This window comes from Chiloscyllium punctatum, chromosome 37 (genome assembly GCF_047496795.1).
Source record: "Chiloscyllium punctatum isolate Juve2018m chromosome 37, sChiPun1.3, whole genome shotgun sequence".
NCBI classification, from domain to species: Eukaryota; Metazoa; Chordata; class Chondrichthyes; order Orectolobiformes; family Hemiscylliidae; genus Chiloscyllium; species Chiloscyllium punctatum.
Window position 1 is genome coordinate 6,729,782 of NC_092775.1, and position 18,886 is coordinate 6,748,667.

At 66.3% G+C, this 18,886-nt stretch overlaps 1 protein-coding gene across 1 annotated transcript in view; it reads left to right on the plus strand.

The window, feature by feature from the left end:
• Positions 1 to 4,125: 4,125 nt before the first annotated feature.
• The window catches only part of psmf1 (proteasome inhibitor subunit 1), a 73,483-nt gene continuing 58,722 nt past the window's right edge, over positions 4,126 to 18,886 (plus strand). Inside the window, exon 1 of the mRNA XM_072556176.1 lies at positions 4,126 to 4,305. Coding sequence (XP_072412277.1) covers positions 4,177 to 4,305 — 129 coding nt within the window. The 5' untranslated portion in view covers positions 4,126 to 4,176. The remainder of the gene's footprint in view (positions 4,306 to 18,886) is intronic.

The following is an 18,886-nucleotide window of genomic DNA, read 5'->3' on the forward strand; positions in this document are numbered from 1 at the left end:
GGACGAAGCAGTTTTTTGTCAGGTGTGTCCAGGAAGGGCTCCTGACTCAATATGTAGATGGGCCGACTAGAGGGGATGCCATATTGGATTTGGTGCTTGGCAACAAACCATGCCAGATCTCTCAGTGGGAGAGCATTTCAGTCATAGTGATTACAACTCCCTGACCTTTACTAAACTCATGGAGATGGATAGGAGCAGATGGTATGGGAAAGTGTTTAATTGGAAGAGGGGAATTACAATGCTATTAGGCAGGAACCCGAATACCTAAATTGGGAACAGATGTTCTCAGGGAAATGCACGACAGAAACGTGGAGGTTGTTTAGGAAACACTTGCTGATAGTGCTGGACAGGTTTGCCCCACTGGGTAAGGAAGGGATGGTAGGTTGGAAGAACCTTGGGTGACATGGAATGTGGAACATCTTGTCAAGAGGAAGAGAGAAGCTTACTTAAGGTTGAGGAAGCAGGTATCAGACATGGCTTTAGAGGGTTAACAGGTAGCCAGGAAAGAACTGAAGAATGGACTTAGGAGAGCTAGAAGGGGGCATGAGAAAGCTTTAGCGGGTAGGATTAAGGAAAACCCTAAGGCATTCTACACTTATGAGAGGAACAAGAGGATGGCCAGAGCGAGAGGAGTGCTGATCAGGGATAGCAGAGGAAACTTGCACCTGGAGTCGGAGGAAGTAGGGGAGGTCCTTAATGAATACTTTGCTTCAGTATTTACTACTGAGAGGAACCTTGACGTTTCTGAGGACAGCATAAAACAGACTGATATACTAGAACAGGTTGATATTAGGAAGGAGGATTTGCTGAAAATTTGAAAAACATAAAGATAGGTAAAACCCCTGGGCCAGACAGGATATACCCTAGGTTACTACAGGAAGCGAGGGAAGAGTTGCTGCGCCTTTGACGATCATCTTTGTGTCCTCACTGTCCACTGGAGTAGTGCCAGATGATTGGAGGGTGGCAAATGTTATTCCCTTGTTCAAGAAAGGGAATAGGGATAATTTTGGGAATTATAGACCAGTCAGTCTTATGTCACTGGTGGGGAAAATATTGGAGAGGATTCTGAGAGACAGGATTTATGATTATTTCAAAAACCATAGTTTGTTTAGAGATGGTCAACATGCTTTGTGAGGGACAGGTCATGCCTCACAAACCTTATTGAATTCCTTGAGGATGTGACAAAACATATTGATGAAGGTAGAGCAGTGGATGTGGTGTACATGGATTTTAGCAAGGCATTTGATAAGGTTCCCCATGGCAGGCTCATTCAGAAAGTAAGGATGCACGGGATACAGAGAAATCTGGCTGTCTGGATACAGAATTGGCAGGCTCATAGAAGACAGAAGGTGGTGTTAGATGGAAAGTATTCAGCCTAGAGCTCGGTGACCAATAGTGTTCCGCAGGGATCGGTTCTAGGACCTCTGTTCTTTGTGATCTTTGTAAATGACACGGATGAGGAAGTAGAAGGGTGGGTTATTAAGTTTGCCGATGACACAAAGGTCGGTGGAGTTGTGGATAGTGTCGAGGGCTGTTGTAGGTTACAGTGAGACATTGACAGGATGCAGAACTGAGCTGATAAATGGCAGATGGAGTTAACCTCGAAAAGTGTGAAATGATTCACTTTGGAAGGTTAAATTTGAATGCAGATTACAGGGTTAAAAGCAGGATTCATGGCAATGTGGAAAAACAGAGGGACCTTGGGATCCATGTCCATAGATCCCTCAAAGTTGCTACCCAAGTTGATAAGAGCCACGAGGTCATGCTGCAGCTTTATAGAGCCCTGGGTTAGTCATAACTTGGAATATTGTGTTCAGTTCTGGTTGCCTCATTCTAGGAAGGATGTGGAAGCTGGAAGTAAATTTGCTTGCTAAGCTGGAAGGATCATTTTCAGACATTTCGTCACCATACTAGGTAATATCATCAGTGAGCCTCCAGATGAATACATCCCGAACCTGAACCTGAGCTACAAATCTTCTCAAAAGATATGGAAGCTTTAGAGAGGGTGCATAGGAGAGTTACCAGGATGCTGTCTGGACTGGAGGGCATGTCTTATGAAGAAAGGTTGAGGGAGCTTGGGCTTTTCTCATTGGAGTGAAGAAGGCTGAGAGGTGACTTGACAGAGGTATACAAGATGTTGAGAGGCATAGATAGAATGTATAGAGGAGACATTTTTCCCATGAAGGAAATGTCGATCATGAAGGGGCATAATTTTAAGGTAATTGGAGGAAGATTTAGGGGAGATGTCAGAGGTAGGTTCTTTACACAGAGAGTGGTGGGTATGTAGAATGCACTGCTAGCAGTGAGAGTAGAGTCAGATACATTAGGGAGATTTAAGCCACTCTTGGATAGGTACATGAAAGATAGTACAATGAAGAGTATGCAGGTTAGCCTGATCTTAGAGTAGACTAGATGATCAGCACAACATTGCTGTAATGTTCTATGTTCTATAAAAGGATGCGATAATAATGAGTTCAAATTTTACCATCCAAGTTCAAGAATTTGAATATAGTTTTATAGTCTGGTGTCAGTAAAAGTAACCGGAAACTAAAAGTAATGTCAGCAAAGACCTTATTTAGGAATAGAAGGAAGATTTCAAGCAGCATATTTAAGGAGGAATGGCAAGTAGAGAAGCATGATAAAAACAATGACTGCAGATGCTGAAAACCAAATACTGGATTAGTGGTGCTGGAAGAGCACAGCAGTTCAGGCAGTATCCAATGAGCAGCGAAATCGACGTTTCGGGCCTTTATTCCTGATGAAGGGCTTTTGCCCGAAACGTCGATTTCGCTGCTCGTTGGATGCTGCCTGAACTGCTGTGCTCTTCCAGCACCACTAATCAAGTAGAGAAGCATACAGACTCAAGAAGGAAATGTTAGAACTTAAGAATCCTGACATACCTACTTAAGGTCCAACCTTCAACAGTTTAGCAGTGAAAATTGGGGATGCCCAGAATACAAGAATTGGAGAAGCTGTGTGAAGTTGGAGGTTTGTAGGTCTGAAATCAGTCTTTGTTTGTCCTTCAAGGCAAAGATGACTCCATTCATCAGCTGAGATGTTTGGTAGGGTTCCAATGGATACATGGGTGATTGCTTAGGTCAACTTGTGCCTGGATGTTTCTGCTGCTAACAGGAGAGGGTACCTTGATTTTGAATGAGATGTTGGCTCAGGACTTCCTCACCTTGCATTTTCTCTCTGCCTCTAACATGTACTCACTTTTAAGGAAGGCTGCTCAGTTTTCAATTTGGTTGCACCAGGTACAGCAATCCTGAGGAGAAGCATTGTCTCAGTATTTACGTTGTCAAGCTCATTAAGAATCATGTTTAAATTAAGTCACCTCTTTTCTTCTAAATTGTAGTGAGTGGAGTCCGAATTAAGTTGCATCTTTCCTTCAATAACGGGCCTAAATTACTCAGTTAGACGCCAATGCATAGATGTGGTGAAACATCTGACTTGGATGGGCAAAGTAGAAAACTGTTTATAATTATCAATGGAGATACCTCTGCATTACACTCTTGTACACGTCTGAATTGCTTTGAAAACATTTGTCTCAAATGATCCTAACCATTGCAAGTTCCGATATAACCACCATGCGTAAAAAATGTATCGCCTTAATTCTCTATAGGATTGATTTGTGACTATTTAATGCTTATGGACCTTTATGACTTTCCCACAGTCGAAGCAGTCTTTACACATCTACCCCGTCCAACACATTAATACTTTCAAAATTTAGCATTTTACTTAAAAGGCCCACCTTTCATGATAAATAAGATAACTCTCAGTTCTGATACCAACCTTGTAAAAAAGTTGTATTCTTACTAATTCTTCCATTGTTTCTGTCTGAGAAATTGGGGGCCACTTCAACTTTGCTTTTGACTGGAGCACAAAGGCCAAATTCCACAAGATAACGAAACCAACATTAAATAAACAAAGATTAAAATTACTTTGAAACTATAATTTTGCATTTTTGATAATCTGAGAGTGTCCAAAGTCCATGATATTTTTAATTGTGGTGATTTGTTTTCTCTTGTCTCTCTCTCTCTCCCTCTCTGTCTATTTGGCGGGTGAGGCCGTTGGTTGCTATGGTGACCGCCCTGTGAACCACGGCGCGCGCTCGCCAGGCTCGTCCCCGCTTCCCCGCGCGCTCCCGCCAGGCTCGTCCCCGGCTCCTGCAGCATGGCGGGTCTGGAGCTGCTGTATCACTCGGTGGCTCAGGATGTGTCTTCTCCTCAGGACGCCTTAGTCTGCTTCGTGCACTGGGAGCTGGTCAGGGCGGGATTCAAGTGCCTGGGGACCGGGGACCAGGTGAGCGAGAGGCCCGCGGCCCGATGGAGGAGTAGCCGCAGGAGCAGGCCTCGGCCTCCGGCAGCCGCTCAGTGCCGCGGAGATGGCAGGCGGAGGGAAAGAGAAAGTGAAAGTGCTTCCAACTGGACTGAAGCAGGCCCGGCGTCAGCACTGAGACCCGACTGGAATCAGCCCCATAACACCCCCTCACCCCCTAACACCCCCTGTCCCCCTAACACCCCCTCCCCAATACCCCCTCACCCCCTAACACCCCCTCCCCAATACCCCCTCACCCCCTAACACCGCCTCCCCAATACCCCCAAACACCCCCTCCCCAATACCCCCTCACCCCCTAACACCCCCTCCCCAATACCCCCTAACACCCCCTGACCCCCTAACACCCCCTGTCCCCCTAACACCCCCTCCCCAATACCCCCTAACACCCCCTGTCCCCCTAACACCCCCTCCCCAATACCCCCTAACACCCCCTCCCCAATACCCCCTAACACCCCCTGTCCCCATAACACCCCCTCCCCAATACCCCCCAACACCCCCTCTCCCCAACACCCCCTCTCCCCAACACCCCCTCTCCCCAACACCCCCTCTCCCCAACACCCCCTGTCCCCATAACACCCCCTCCCCAATACCCCCTAACACCCCCAGTCCCCATAACACCCCCTCCCCAACACCCCCTCACCCCCTAACCCCCCCTGTCCCCATAACACCCCCTCCCCATTACCCCCTGTCCCCATAACATCCCCTCCCCAATAACACCCCCTGTCTCCATAACACCGCCTCCCCATAACACCCCCTCCCCATAACACCCCCTCCCCATAACACCCCCTCCCCATAACACCCCCTCCCCATAACACCCCCTCCCCATAACACCCCCTCCCCCATACCCCCTCCCCCATACCCCCTCCCCCATACCCCCTCCCCCATACCCCCTCCCCATAACACCCCCTCCCCATAACACCCCCTCCCCATAACACCCCCTCCCCAATACCCCCTCTCCCCATAACACCCCCTCTCCCCATAACACCCCCTCTCCCCATTTACCCCCTCCCCATAACACCCCTCTCCCAAATATCCCCTCCCCATAACACTCCCTCTCCCCAACGCCCCCTCCCATAACACCCCGTCTCCCCAGCACCCCCTCCTCCATAACACGCCCCCTCCTCCATAACACGCCCCCTCCTCCATAACACGCCCCCTCCTCCATAACACGCCCCCTCCTCCATAACACGCCCCCTCCTCCATAACACGCCCCCTCCTCCATAACACGCCCCCTCCTCCATAACACGCCCCCTCCTCCATAACACGCCCCCTCCTCCATAACACGCCCCCTCCTCCATAACGCGCCCCCTCCTCCATAACGTGCCCCCTCTCTCCATATCGCCCCCTCTCTCCATATCGCCCCCTCTCTCCATATCGCCCCCTCTCTCCATATCGCCCCCTCTCCCCATAACGTCCCCTTTCCCCAATACCTCCTCCCCATAACACACCCCCTCTCCCCAACACCCCCTCTCCCCAACACCCCCTCTCCACATAACGCCCCCTCTCCACATAACGCCCCCTCTCCACATAACGCCCCCTCTCCACATAACACTCCCTCTCCCCAATACCCCCTCCCCAATACCCCCTCTCCCCAATACCCCCTCCCCAGAACTCCCTGTCTCCCCATAACACCCCTTCCCCATAACTCTCTCTCTCCCCATAACACCCCTTCCCCATAACTCCCTCTCTCCCCATAACACCCCCCCATAACATCCCCCTCCCCATAACACGCCCTCTCCCCATAACACCCCCTCTCCCCAATACCCCCTCCCCATAACACCCCCTCTCCCTAATACCCCCTCCCCATAACACCCCCTCTCCCCATAGCACCCCCTCTCCCCAATACCCCTTCCCCATAACACCCCTTCCCCATAGCACCCCACCCTCATCCCAGCACCCCCTCTCCATAACACCCCCTCTCCCCAATACCCCCTCTCCCCATAACGCCCCCTCCCCATAATACACGCCCTCCTCATAACGCCACCTCTCTGCAATACCCCCTCCCCATAACACCCCAACCTCAACCCAGCACCCCCTCCCCATAGCAACCCATCCCAGCACACCCTCCCTCTAGCACTCCATCACCCCATCCAAGCACCATCTTGCCATAGCAGCCCATCTCAGCACCCTGTCCTGATGACACCTACTCGCCATAACACCCCATCCCAGCACCCACTCCCCATAATCCCCCATCCCAGCACCGCCTCCCCATAACGCCCCCTCTCCCCAATACCCCCTCCCCATAACACCACCTCTCCATAACCCCCCCTCTCCATAACGCCCCTCTCCCTAACGCCCCCTCCCCATATCAACCCCTCTGCATAACATCCCACCCTCATCCCAGCACCCCCTCCCCATATCACCCCATCCCCCCAGCACCTCCTCCCCATAACACCCCATCACCCCTTCTGCAAAACACCCCAACCCTCATCCCAGCACACCCTCCCTCTAGCACTCCATCACCCCATCCAAGCACCATCTTGTCATAGCAGCCCATCTCAGCACCCTGTCCTGATAACATCTACTTGCCATAACACCCCATCCCCCAATCCCAGCACCCCCTCGCCATAACACACCATTCCCCCATCCCAGCACCCACTCCCCATAATCCCCCATCCCAGCACCACCTTCCCATAACACCCAACCGCCCCATCCCAACACCCCCTCCAGTACTGCACCCTTCCACCTTCACACACCAACCTCTGCACCCCTCCATCCACACCCTGTCCCCCTCTACCCAGACCCTCTCCCCCTCCACCCACACCCTGTCCTTCACACACCAACCCCTCCACCCACACTGTATCCTTCACACACCAAGCCCTGCACCCCACCACCCCCACCCAGACCCTGTCTGGGTGCAGGGGTTGGTGTGTGAAAAAAACACTCACCCTCAACACCTCCCCAGACTGAACCCCACACTAATTTCCTCGCCCTGTCCACCCCACACCTTCCAGACCAGACCAGCTCGCCCCCCATTCCACACCTCAAACCCCACCTTCTCCCCCAACCTGCCGCTACCTTCTCCCAAACCCCTTCCCCCACAAACCCCCCCTCCTCCCCCAACCCCCCCCTCCTCCTCCCCCAACCCCCCCTCCTCCTCCTCCCCCAACTCCCCTCCTCCTCCCCCAAACCTCCTCCTTCTCCCCACAAACCTCCCTCTCTCCCCCAACCACTACTCCTTCTCCTCCAACCCCCCCTTTCTTCCCCCACCTTCGCCTCCCCTCATTCCCCACCTTCGGCTCTCCCCTCATTCCCCACCTTCGGCTCTCCCCTCATTCCCCACCTTCGCCTCTCCCCTCATTCCCCACCTTCGCCTCTCCCCTCATTCCCCACCTTCGCCTCCCCCCTCATTCCCCACCTTCGCCTCCCCCCTCATTCCCCACCTTCGCCTCCCCCCTCATTCCCCACCTTCGCCTCCCCCCTCATTCCCCACCTTCGCCTCCCCCCTCATTCCCCACCTTCGCCTCCCCCCTCATCCCCCACCATCGCCTCCCCCCTCATCCCCCACCATCGCCTCCCCCCTCATCCCCCACCATCGCCTCCCCCCTCATCCCCCACCATCGCCTCCCCCCTCATCCCCCACCATCGCCTCCCCCCTCATCCCCCACCATCGCCTCCCCCCTCATCCCCCACCATCGCCTCATCCCCCACCATCGCCTCCCCCCTCATCCCCCACCATCGCCTCCCCCCTCATCCCCCACCATCGCCTCCCCCCTCATCCCCCACCTTCGCCTCCCCCCTCATCCCCCACCTTCGCCTCCCCTCACCCCTATCTTCTCATCCCCCGTCACCCCCGCCTTCTCGTCCCCCCCATCCCCCACCTTCTCGTCCCCCCCATCCCCCACCTTCTCGTCCCCCCCATCCCCCTCCTTCTCGTCCCCCCCATCCCCCTCCTTCTCGTCCCCCCATCCCCCCTCATCCCCTGCCTTCTCGTCCCCCGCCTTCTCGTCCCCCCCTGCCTTCTCGTCCCCCCTCGCCCCCCCCCCACCTTCTTGTCCCCCCTCTCCCCCCCCACCTTCTCGCCGCCCCCACCTTCTCGCCCCCCCACCTTCTCATCCCCCTTCATCCCCCCACCTTCTCGTCCCCCTTCATCGCCCCAACTTCTCGTCCCCCTTCATCCCGCTCCTTCTCGTCCCTCCTCACGCCACCACCTTCTCCTCCCCCCCACCCCCACCTTCTCCTCCCCCCCCCCAGCCCCACCTTCTCCTCCCCCCACCCCCACCTCCCCCCTCCGCCACCCCCACCTCCCCCCCTCCTCCTCCCCCCTCACCCTCTCCTCCCCCTCACACCCACCTTCTCCTCCCCCTCACCCCCACACCGACCTTCTCCTTTCCCCTCACCCCCACCCTCTCCTCCTCCCCACCCCTTCCCTCTCCTCCCTCCCCCTCCTCCCCCCCCTCCTCCCCCCCCCACCTCCCCCCCCTCCCCCCCTCCTCCCCCCCCCCACCTCCCCCCCACTCCTCCCCCCACCTCACCCCCACCCCTTCCCTCACCTCCTCCCCACGCCCCGCACCCTTTCCCTCTCTTCCACCCCCACCCCCCCAACCTTTCCCCCTCACCCCCCCCACCCTTTCCCTCTCTTCCCCCTCACCCCCCCCACCCTTTCCCTCTCCTCCCCTCCTTTCCCTCTTCTCCCCTCCCCACCCCCCACCCTTTCCCTCTCCTCCCCCCACCCCCCCACCCTTTCCCTCTCCTCCCCCCACCCTTTCCCTCTCCTCCCCCCACCCCTTCCCTCTCCTCCCCCCCCACCCCTTCCCTCTCCTCCCCCCCCACCCCTTCCCTCTCCTCCCCCCCCACCCCCCCACCCCCCCACCCCTTCCCTCTCCTCCCCCCCCACCCCCCCACCCCTTCCCTCTCCTCCCCCCCCACCCCCCCACCCCTTCCCTCTCCTCCCCCCCCACCCCCCCACCCCTTCCCTCTCCTCCCCCCCACCCCCCCACCCCTTCCCTCTCCTCCCCCCCACCCCCCCACCCCTTCCCTCTCCTCCCCCCCACCCCCCCACCCCTTCCCTCTCCTCCCCCCCACCCCCCCACCCCTTCCCTCTCCTCCCCCCCACCCCTCCACCCCACCCCCTCACCCCTTCCCTCTCCTCCCCCCCCCCAACCCCCCACTCCTTCCCTCTCCTCCCCCCCCCAACCCCCCACTCCTTCCCTCTCCTCCCCCACCGCCCACCCACTCCTTCCCTCTCCTCCCCCCCGCCCCCCCACCCCTTCCCTCTCCTCCCCACCCCCCACCCCTTCCCTCTCCTCCCCCCCCCCACCCCCCACCCCCCACCCCTTCCCTCTCCTCCCCCCCCGCCCCCCCACTCCTTCCCTCTCCTCCCCCGCGCCCCCCCACCCCTTCCCGCTCCTCCCCTCCCACCCCCACACCCCTCCCCTCTCCTCCCCCCCACCCCCCCACCCCTTCCCTCTCCTCCCCCCCACCCCCCCACCCCTTCCCTCTCCTCCCCCCCGCCCCCCCACTCCTTCCTCTCCTCCCCCCGCGCCCCCCCCACCCCTTCCCGCTCCTCCCCTCCCACCCCCACACCCCTCCCTCTCCTCCCCCCCACCCCCCCACCCCTTCCCTCTCCTCCCCCCCACCCCCCCCACCCCCTTCCCTCTCCTCCCACCCCTCCACCCCCCCACCCCTCCCCTCTCCTCCCACCGCTCCACCCCTCCCCTCTCCTCCCACCCCTCCCCTCTCCTCCCACCCCTCCCTCTCCTCCCCCCCCACCCCTCTCCTCCCCCCCACCTCTCTCCTCCCACACCACCCCTCTCCTCCCCCCCCACCCCTCTACTCCACCCCCACCCCTCTCCTCCACCCCTTCCCTCTACACACCCCCCACCCCTTCCCTCTCCTCACCCCCCCCACCCCCCCTACCCTTCCCTCTCTTCCCCCTCACCCCCCCCCACCCTTTCCCTCTCTTCCCCCTCACCCCCCCCACCCTTCCCTCTCCTCCCCTCCTTTCCCTCTCCTCCCCTCCCCACCCCCCCACCCTCTCCCTCTCCTCCCCCCCACCCCCCCCACCCCTTCCCTCTCCTCCCCCCACCCACCCCTTCCCTCTCCTCCCCCCACCCACCCCTTCCCTCTCCTCCCCCCACCCACCCCTTCCCTCTCCTCCCCCCACCCACCCCTTCCCTCTCCTCCCCCCACCCACCCCTTCCCTCTCCTCCCCCCACCCACCCCTTCCCTCTCCTCCCCCCACCCACCCCTTCCCTCTCCTCCCCCCACCCACCCCTTCCCTCTCCTCCCCCCCCACCGCTTCCCTCTCCTCCCCCCCCCCACCCCCCCACCCCTTCCCTCTCCTCCCCCCCCCCCCACCCCCCCACCCCTTCCCTCCTCCCCCCCCAACCCCCCACCCCTTCCCTCTCCTCCCCCCCCAACGCCCCACCCCTTCCCTCTCCTCCCACCCCTTCCCTCTCCTCCCCCCCACCCCCCTCTCCTCCCCACCCACCCCCCCCCTCTCCTCCCCACCCACCCCCCCCTCTCCTCCCCACCCACCCCCCCCCTCTCCTCCCCACCCACCCCCCCCCTCTCCTCCCCACCCACCCCCCCCGTCCTCCCCACCCACCCCCCCCCCGTCCTCCCCACCCACCCCCCCCCCCGTCCTCCCCCACCCACCCCCCCTCTCCTCCCCACCCACCCCCCCCCTCTCCTCCCCACCCACCCCCCTCTCCTCCCCCCCCACCCCCCCACTCCTTCCCTCTCCTCCCCCCCCTACCCCTTCCCTCTCCTCCCCCCCCACCCCCCTACCCCTTCCCTCTCCTCCCCCCCCACCCCCCTACCCCTTCCCTCTCCTCCCCCCCCCAACCCCCCACCCCTTCCCTCTCCTCCCCACCCACCCCCCCACCCCTTCCCTCTCCTCCCCCCCCCCACCCTCCCCCCTTCCTCCCCCCCCCCTCCCCCCCTTCCCTCCCCCCCCCTTCCCTCCCCTCCCCCCCCTTCCCTCCCCTCACCCCTTCCCCCCCCTTCCCTCCCCTCCCCCCCTTCCCCCCCTTCCCCTCCCCTCCCCCCCTTCCCTTCCCTCCCCCCCTTCCCTCTCCTCCCCCGCCCACCCCTTCCCTCTCCCCCCCCCCAACCCTTCCCTCTCCTCCCCCCCCCCCTCCACCCCCCCCACCCTCCCACCCTTCCCCCTCCTCCCCTCCTCCCCCCATTCCCCCTCCTCCCCCCCACACTCCCACCCCTTCCCCCTCCTCCCCCCCACACTCCCACCCCTTCCCCCTCCTCCCCCCCCCAACCTCCCACCCCCTTCCCCTTCCCCCTCCCACCCCTTCCCCTTCCCCCTCCCACCCCTCCCCTTCCCCCTCCCACCCCTTCCCCTCCCCCCCCACCCCCTCCCCCTCCCACCCTCCCACCCCTTCCCCCTCCCACCCTCCCACCCCTTCCCCCTCCCACCCCTTCCCTCTCCTCCCCCCCCCAACCCTTCCCTCTCCTCCCCCCCCCCTCCACCCCCCCCCACCCTCCCACCCTTCCCCCTCCTCCCCTCCTCCCCCCATTCCCCCTCCTCCCCCCCCACACTCCCACCCCTTCCCCCTCCTCCCCCCCCACACTCCCCCCCTCCCCCTCCTCCCCCCCCAACCTCCACCCCTCCCTTCCCCTCCCACCCCTTCCCCTTCCCCCTCCCACCCCTCCCCCTCCCACCCCTTCCCCTTCCCCTCCCACCCCTTCCCCTCCCCTCCCACCCCTTCCCCCTCCCACCCTCCCACCCCTTCCCCCTCCCACCCTCCCACCCCTTCCCCCTCCCACCCTCCACCCCTTCCCCCTCCCACCCTCCCACCCCTTCCCCCTCCCACCCTCCCACCCCTTCCCCCTCCTCCCCCCCCTTCCCCCTCCTCCCCCTCCCCTCCCACCCTCCCACCCCTCCCCCTCCTCCCCCTCCCCTCCCACCCTCCCACCCCTTCCCCCTCCACCCCTCCCCTCCCTCCCACCCCTTCCCCCTCCTCCCCCTCCCTCCCACCCCTTCCCCCTCCTCCCCCTCCCTCCCACCCCTTCCCCCTCCGCCCCCTCCCTCCCACCCGTCCCCCTCCTCCCCCTCCCTCCCACCCGTTCCCCCTCCCTCCCACCCCTTCCCCCTCCCTCCCACCCCTTTCCCCTCCTCCCCTCCCACCCCTTCCCCCTCCTCCCCCTCCCACCCCTTCCCCCTCCTCCCCCTCCCACCCCTTCCCCCTCCTCCCCCTCCCACCACTCCCCTCCTCCCCCTCCCACCCCTTCCCCCTCCTCCCCCCTCCCACCCCTTCCCCCTCCTCCCCCTCCCACCCCTTCCCCCTCCTCCCCCTCCCACCCCTTCCCCCACCTCCCCCTCCCACCCCTTCCCCCTCCTCCCCCTCCCCACCCTCCCACCCCTCCCCCTCCCACCCCTTCCCCCTCCTCCCCCCCCACCCCTCCCACCCCTTCCCCTCCTCCCCCCCCACCCCCCCACCCCTTCCCTCTCCTCCCCCCCACCCCTTCCCTCTCCTCCCCCCCACCCCCCACCCCTTCCCTCTCCTCCCCCCCACCCCCCCACCCCTTCCTCTCCTCCCCCCCACCCCCCCACCCCTTCCCTCTCCTCCCCCCCCACCCCCCCTCTCCTCCCCACCCACCCCCCCCTCCTCCCCACCCACCCCCCCCTCTCCTCCCCACCCACCCCCCCCCTCTCCACCCCACCCACCCCCCCCCTCTCCTCCCACCCACCCCCCCCCTCTCCTCCCCACCCACCCCCCCCCTCTCCTCCCCACCCACCCCCCCCCCTCTCCCCCCCACCCCCCCCCCCTCTCCTCCCCACCCACCCCCCCCTCTCCTCCCCACCCACCCCCCCCTCCCCCCACCCACCCCCCCCTCTCCTCCCCACCCACCCCCCCCTCTCCTCCCCACCCACCCCCCCCTCTCCTCCCCACCCACCCCCCCCTCTCCTCCCCACCCACCCCCCCTCCTCCCCACCCACCCCCCCCTCCTCCCCACCCACCCCCCCCCTCCTCCCCACCCACCCCCCCCCCTCCTCCCCACCCACCCCCCCCCTCTCCTCCCCACCCACCCCCCACCTCCTCCCCCCACCCACCCCCCCCCCTCCCCCCACCCACACCCCTCCCTCCCCACCCACACCCCCCCCTCCTCCCCACCCACACCCCCCCTCCTCCCCACCCACACCCCCCCTCTCCTCCCCACCCACACCCCCCCTCTCCTCCCCACCCACACCCCCCCTCCCTCCCCACCCACCCCCCACCCCCCTCTCCTCCCCCCCACCCCCCCACCCCTTCCCTCTCCTCCCCCCCCACCCCCCCACCCCTTCCCTCTCCTCCCCCCCCCACCCCCCCACCCCTTCCCCCCTCCCACCCCCACACCCCCCCCCTTCCCTCCCCTCCCCCCCCTTCCCCCCCACCCCCCCTTCCCTCTCCCCCCCCTCCCTCCCCTCCCCCCCCCTTCCCTCCCCTCCCCCCCCCTTCCCTCCCCTCCCCCCCCTTCCCTCCCTCCCCCCCCTTCCCCCCCTCCCCCCCCTCCCTCCCTCCCCCCCCTTCCCTCCCTCCCCCCCCTTCCCTCCACCCCCCCCTTCCTCCCCTCCCCCCCCCTTCCCTCCCTCCCCCCCGTTCCCTCCCCCCCTTCCCTCCCTCCCACCCCACCACCCTCCATCCCTTCCCTCCCTCCCCCCCCACCCTCCCACCCCTTCCCTCTCCTCCCCCCTCCCACCCCTTCCCCTCCTCCTCCCCCCCCCACCCTCCCACCCCTTCCCTCTCCCTCCCCCCCCCCCACCCCCCCACCCTTCCCCACTCCTCCCCCCCCCCCACCCTCCCACCCCTTCCCTCTCCTCCCCCCCCACCCCCCTACCCCTCCCTCCCTCCCACCCACCCCCCCCCTTCCCCTCCTCCCCCCCCCCACCCCCTCCCTCTCCTCCCCCCCACCCCCCACCCCCTCCCTCCCTCCCCCCCCCCCACCCACCTCCCCCCCCCTCCCTCCCACCACCCCCCCCACCCCTTCCCTCTCCTCCCCCCCCCCCCCCCTCCCCCCACCCCTTCCCTCTCCCCCCCCCACCCCTTCCCCTCTCCTCCCCCCCCACCCCTTCCCTCTCCTCCCCCCCACCCCTCCCTCTCCTCCCCCCACCCCTTCCCTCTCCTCCCCCCCACCCCTTCCCTCTCCTCCCCCCCCACCCCTTCCCCTCCTCCCCCCCACCCCTTCCCTCTCCTCCCCCCCACCCCTTCCCTCTCCTCCCCCCCCACCCCTTCCCTCTCCTCCCCCCCCACCCCTTCCCTCTCCTCCCCCCCCACCCCTTCCCTCTCCTCCCCCCCACCCCTTCCCTCCTCCCCCCCACCCCTTCCCTCTCCTCCCCCCCCACCCCCTCCCTCTCCTCCCCCCCCCCACCCCCCCACCCCTCCCCTCCTCCCCCCCCACCCCCCCACCCCTCCCTCCCTCCCACCCCCCCCAACCCTTCCCTCTCCTCCCCCCCACCCCTTCCCTCTCCTCCCCCCCACCCCTTCCCTCTCCTCCCCCCCCCCACCCCCCACCCCTCCTCCCCCCCCACCCCCCACCCCCCCTCCCTCCTCCCCCCCCCACCCCCCACCCTTCCCTCTCCTCCCCCCCCCCACCCCCCCACCCTCCCTCCTCCCCCCCACCCCTCCCCCCACCCCCCCACCCCTCCCCCCCCCCCACCCCACCACCCCCTCCCACCCCCACCCCACCCCCCTCCCCACTCCCCCCCCCACCCCTTCCCACTCCTCCCCCCCCCCCCCCAACCCCCCTCCTCCCCCCCCCCCCCCCCACACCTCCCCCCACCCCTCCCCCTCCCCCACCCACCCCCCCCCCCACCCCCCCACCCCCCCCCCCACCTCCCCCCCCACCCCCCCACCCCCTCCCTCCCCACCCCCCCCCCCCCCCCCCATCCCTCCTCCCCCCCCCCCCCCCCCACCCCCCCTCCCTCCCCCTCCCCCCCCCCACCCCTTCCCACTCCCTCCCCCCCACCCCTTCCCTCCCACCCCCACCCCACCCCTCCCCTCCCTCCCCCACCCCACCCCCTCTCCACCCCCCACCCCCACCCCTCCACCCCCCCCCCACCCCCCCCTCCCCCCCCCCTCCCTCCCACCCCCCCCCCACCCCCCACCCCTCCCACCCCCCCCCCACCCCCCCACCCCCCTCCCACCCCCCCCCCACCCCCCCCACCCCCACCACCCCCCCCCCCTCCCCCCCACCTCCCACCCCCCCCCCACCCCCCCCCACACCTCCCACCCCTCCCCCCCCCACCCCCCCCCACCCTCCACCCCCCCCCTCCCACCCCTCCCCACCACCCTCCCACCCCTTCCCCACCCTCCCACCCCTTCCCCCCTCCTCCCACCCCCTCCCCCCCCACCCCCTCCCACCCCACCCACCTCCCCCCCCCACCCTCCCACCCCCCCCCTCCCACCCACCCCCCTCCACCCCCCCCCACCCTCCCACCCCCCCCCTCCCTCCCACCCCCTCCCCCTCCTCCCCCCCCACCCCCACCCTCCCCCCCACCCCCCCCCACCCCCACCACCCCCCTCCCCCCCCCCCCACCCCTCCCACCCCTCCCCCCCACACCCTCCCCCCCCACCCCCCACCCTCCCCCTCCCCCTCCCCACCCCTTCCCCCCTCCTCCCCCCCCTCCCACCCCTCCCCCACCCTCCCTCCCCTCCCCCTCCCACCCCCTCCCCCCCCTCCCCTCCACCCCTCCCCCCCCTTCCCTCCCTCCCCCCCCACCCTTCCCCCTCCCCTCCCCACCCTCCCCCCACCCCTCCCCACCCCTCCCACCCCTTCCCCTCCTCCCCCCACCCTCCCCACCCCTCCCTCCCTCCCTCTCCTCCCCCTCCCCACCCTCCCACCCCTTCCCTCTCCTCCCTCTCCTCACCCTCCCACCCCCTTCCCTCTCCTCACCCTCCCACCCCTTTCCTCTCCCCACCCCCCCTACCCCTTCCCTCTCCTCCCCCCCCCACCCCCCCACCCCTTCCCTCTCCTCCCACCCCACCCCCCCACCCCTTCCCTCTCCTCCCACCCCACCCCTTCCCTCTCCTCCCACCCCACCCCTTCCCTCTCCTCCCCCCCCACCCCTTCCCTCTCCTCCCTCTCCTCCCCCCCTACCCCCCCACCCTCCCACCCCTTCCCTCTCCTCCCCCCCCTACCCCTCCACCCCTTCCCTCTCCTCCCCCCCCACCCCCCCCACCCCTTCCCTCTCCTCCCCCCCCCCACCCCCCCACCCCTTCCCTCTCCTCCCCCCCCACCCCCGCACCCCTTCCCTCTCCTCCCCCCACACCCCTTCCCTCTCCTCCCCCCACACCCCTTCCCTCTCCTCCCCCCACACCCCTTCCCTCTCCTCCCCCCCACACCCCTTCCCTCTCCTCCCCCCACACCCCTTCCCTCTCCTCCCCCCACACCCCTTCCCTCTCCTCCCCCCCCACACCCCTTCCCTCTCCTCCCCCCACACCCCTTCCCTCTCCTCCCCCCCCACCCCCCCACCCCTTCCCTCTCCTCCCCCCCCACCCCCCCCACCCCTTCCCTCTCCTCCCCCCCCACCCCCCCACCCCTTCCCTCCTCCTCCCCCCCCCACCCCTTCCCTCTCTCCTCCCCCCCCCACCCCTTCCCTCTCCTCCCCCCCCCCCACCCCTTCCCTCTCCTCCCCCCCCACCCCTTCCCTCTCCTCCCCCCCCACCCCTTCCCTCTCCTCCCCCCCCACCCCTTCCCTCTCCTCCCCCCCCACCCCTTCCCTCTCCTCCCCCCCCACCCCTTCCCTCTCCTCCCCCCCCACCCCTTCCCTCTCCTCCCCCCCCACCCCTTCCCTCTCCTCCCCCCCCACCCCTTCCCTCTCCTCCCCCCCCACCCCTTCCCTCTCCTCCCCCCCCCCACCCCTTCCCCCTCCTCCCCCCCCACCCCTTCCCCCTCCCACCCACACACCCCCTCCCCCTCCCACCCTCACACCCCTCCCACCCTCACACCCCTTCCCCCTCCTCCCCCCCCCCACCCTCCCACTCCTTCCCCCCCCCACCCTCCCACTCCTTCCCCCCCCCCACCCTCCCACTCCTTCCCTCTCCTCCCCCGCGCACCCTCCCACCCCTTCCCTCACCTCCCCCGCCCACCCTCCCACCCCTTCCCTCACCTCCCCCGCCCACCCTCCCACCCCTTCCCTCACCTCCCCCGCCCACCCTCCCACCCCTTCCCTCACCTCCCCCGCCCACCCTCCCACCCCTTCCCTCACCTCCCCCGCCCACCCTCCCACCCCTTCCCTCACCTCCCCCCGCCCACCCTCCCTCCCACCCCTTCCGCCCACCCCTTCCCCCCACCCCTTCCGCCCACCCCTTCCCCCCACCCCTTCCCTCACCTCCCCCGCCCACCCTCCCTCCCACCCCTTCCCTCACCTCCCCCGCCCACCCTCCCTCCCACCCTTCCCTCACCTCCCCCGCCCACCCTCCCTCCCACCCTCCCTCCCACCCCTTCCCTCCCACCCACCCCTTCCCTCCCACCCCTTCCCTCACCTCCCCCGCCCACCCTCCCTCCCACCCCTTCCCTCACCTCCCCCGCCCACCCTCCCTCCACCCCTTCCCTCACCTCCCCCGCCCACCCTCCCACCCCTTCCCTCACCTCCCCCGCCCACCCTCCCACCCCTTCCCTCACCTCCCCGCCCACCCTCCCACCCTTCCCTCACCTCCCCCGCCACCCTCCCACCCCTTCCCTCACCTCCCCCGCCCACCCTCCCACCCCTTCCCTCTCCTCCCCCGCCCACCCTCCCACCCCTTCCCTCTCCTCCCCCGCCCACCCTCCCACCCCTTCCCTCTCCTCCCCCGCCCACCCTCCCACCCCTTCCCTCTCCTCCCCCGCCCACCCTCCCACCCCTTCCCTCTCCTCCCCCCCCCCCACCCTCCCCCCCCTTCCCTCTCCTCCCCCCTCCCCTCCTCCCCCCCTTCCCTCTCCTCCCCCCCCTTCCCTCTCCTCCCCCCCCTTCCTCTCCTCCCCCCCCTTCCCTCTCCTCCCCCCCCTCCCTCTCCTCCCCCCCACCCTCCACCCCTTCCCTCTCCTCCCCCCCCCCTTCCCTCTCCTCCCCCCCTCCACCCTCCTCTCCCCCCTTCCCTCTCCTCCCACCACCCTTCCCTCTCCTCCCACCCCTTCCCTCTCCTCCCACCCCTTCCCTCTCCTCCCACCCTTCCCTCTCCTCCCCCCTTCTCTCCTCCCCCCCTTCCCTCTCCTCCCCCCCCTTCCCTCTCCTCCCCCCCCTTCCCTCTCCTCCCCCCCCTTCCCTCTCCTCCCCCCCCTTCCCTCTCCTCCCCCCCCTTCCCTCTCCTCCCCCCCCACCCTCCCACCCCTTCCCTCTCCTCCCACCCCTTCCCTCTCCTCCCACCCCTTCCCTCTCCTCCCACCCCTTCCCTCTCCTCCCCCCCCACCCTCCCACCCCTACCCTCCCACCCCTTCCCTCTCCTCCCCCCCCCTCCCACCCCCTCCCCCCGCCACCCTCCCCCCTTCCCTCTCCTCCCCCGCCCACCCTCCCACCCCTTCCCTCTCCTCCCCCGCCCACCCTCCCACCCCTTCCCTCTCCTACCCCTGCCCACCCTCCCACCCCTTCCCTCTCCTACCCCTGCCCACCCTCCCACCCCCTTCCCTC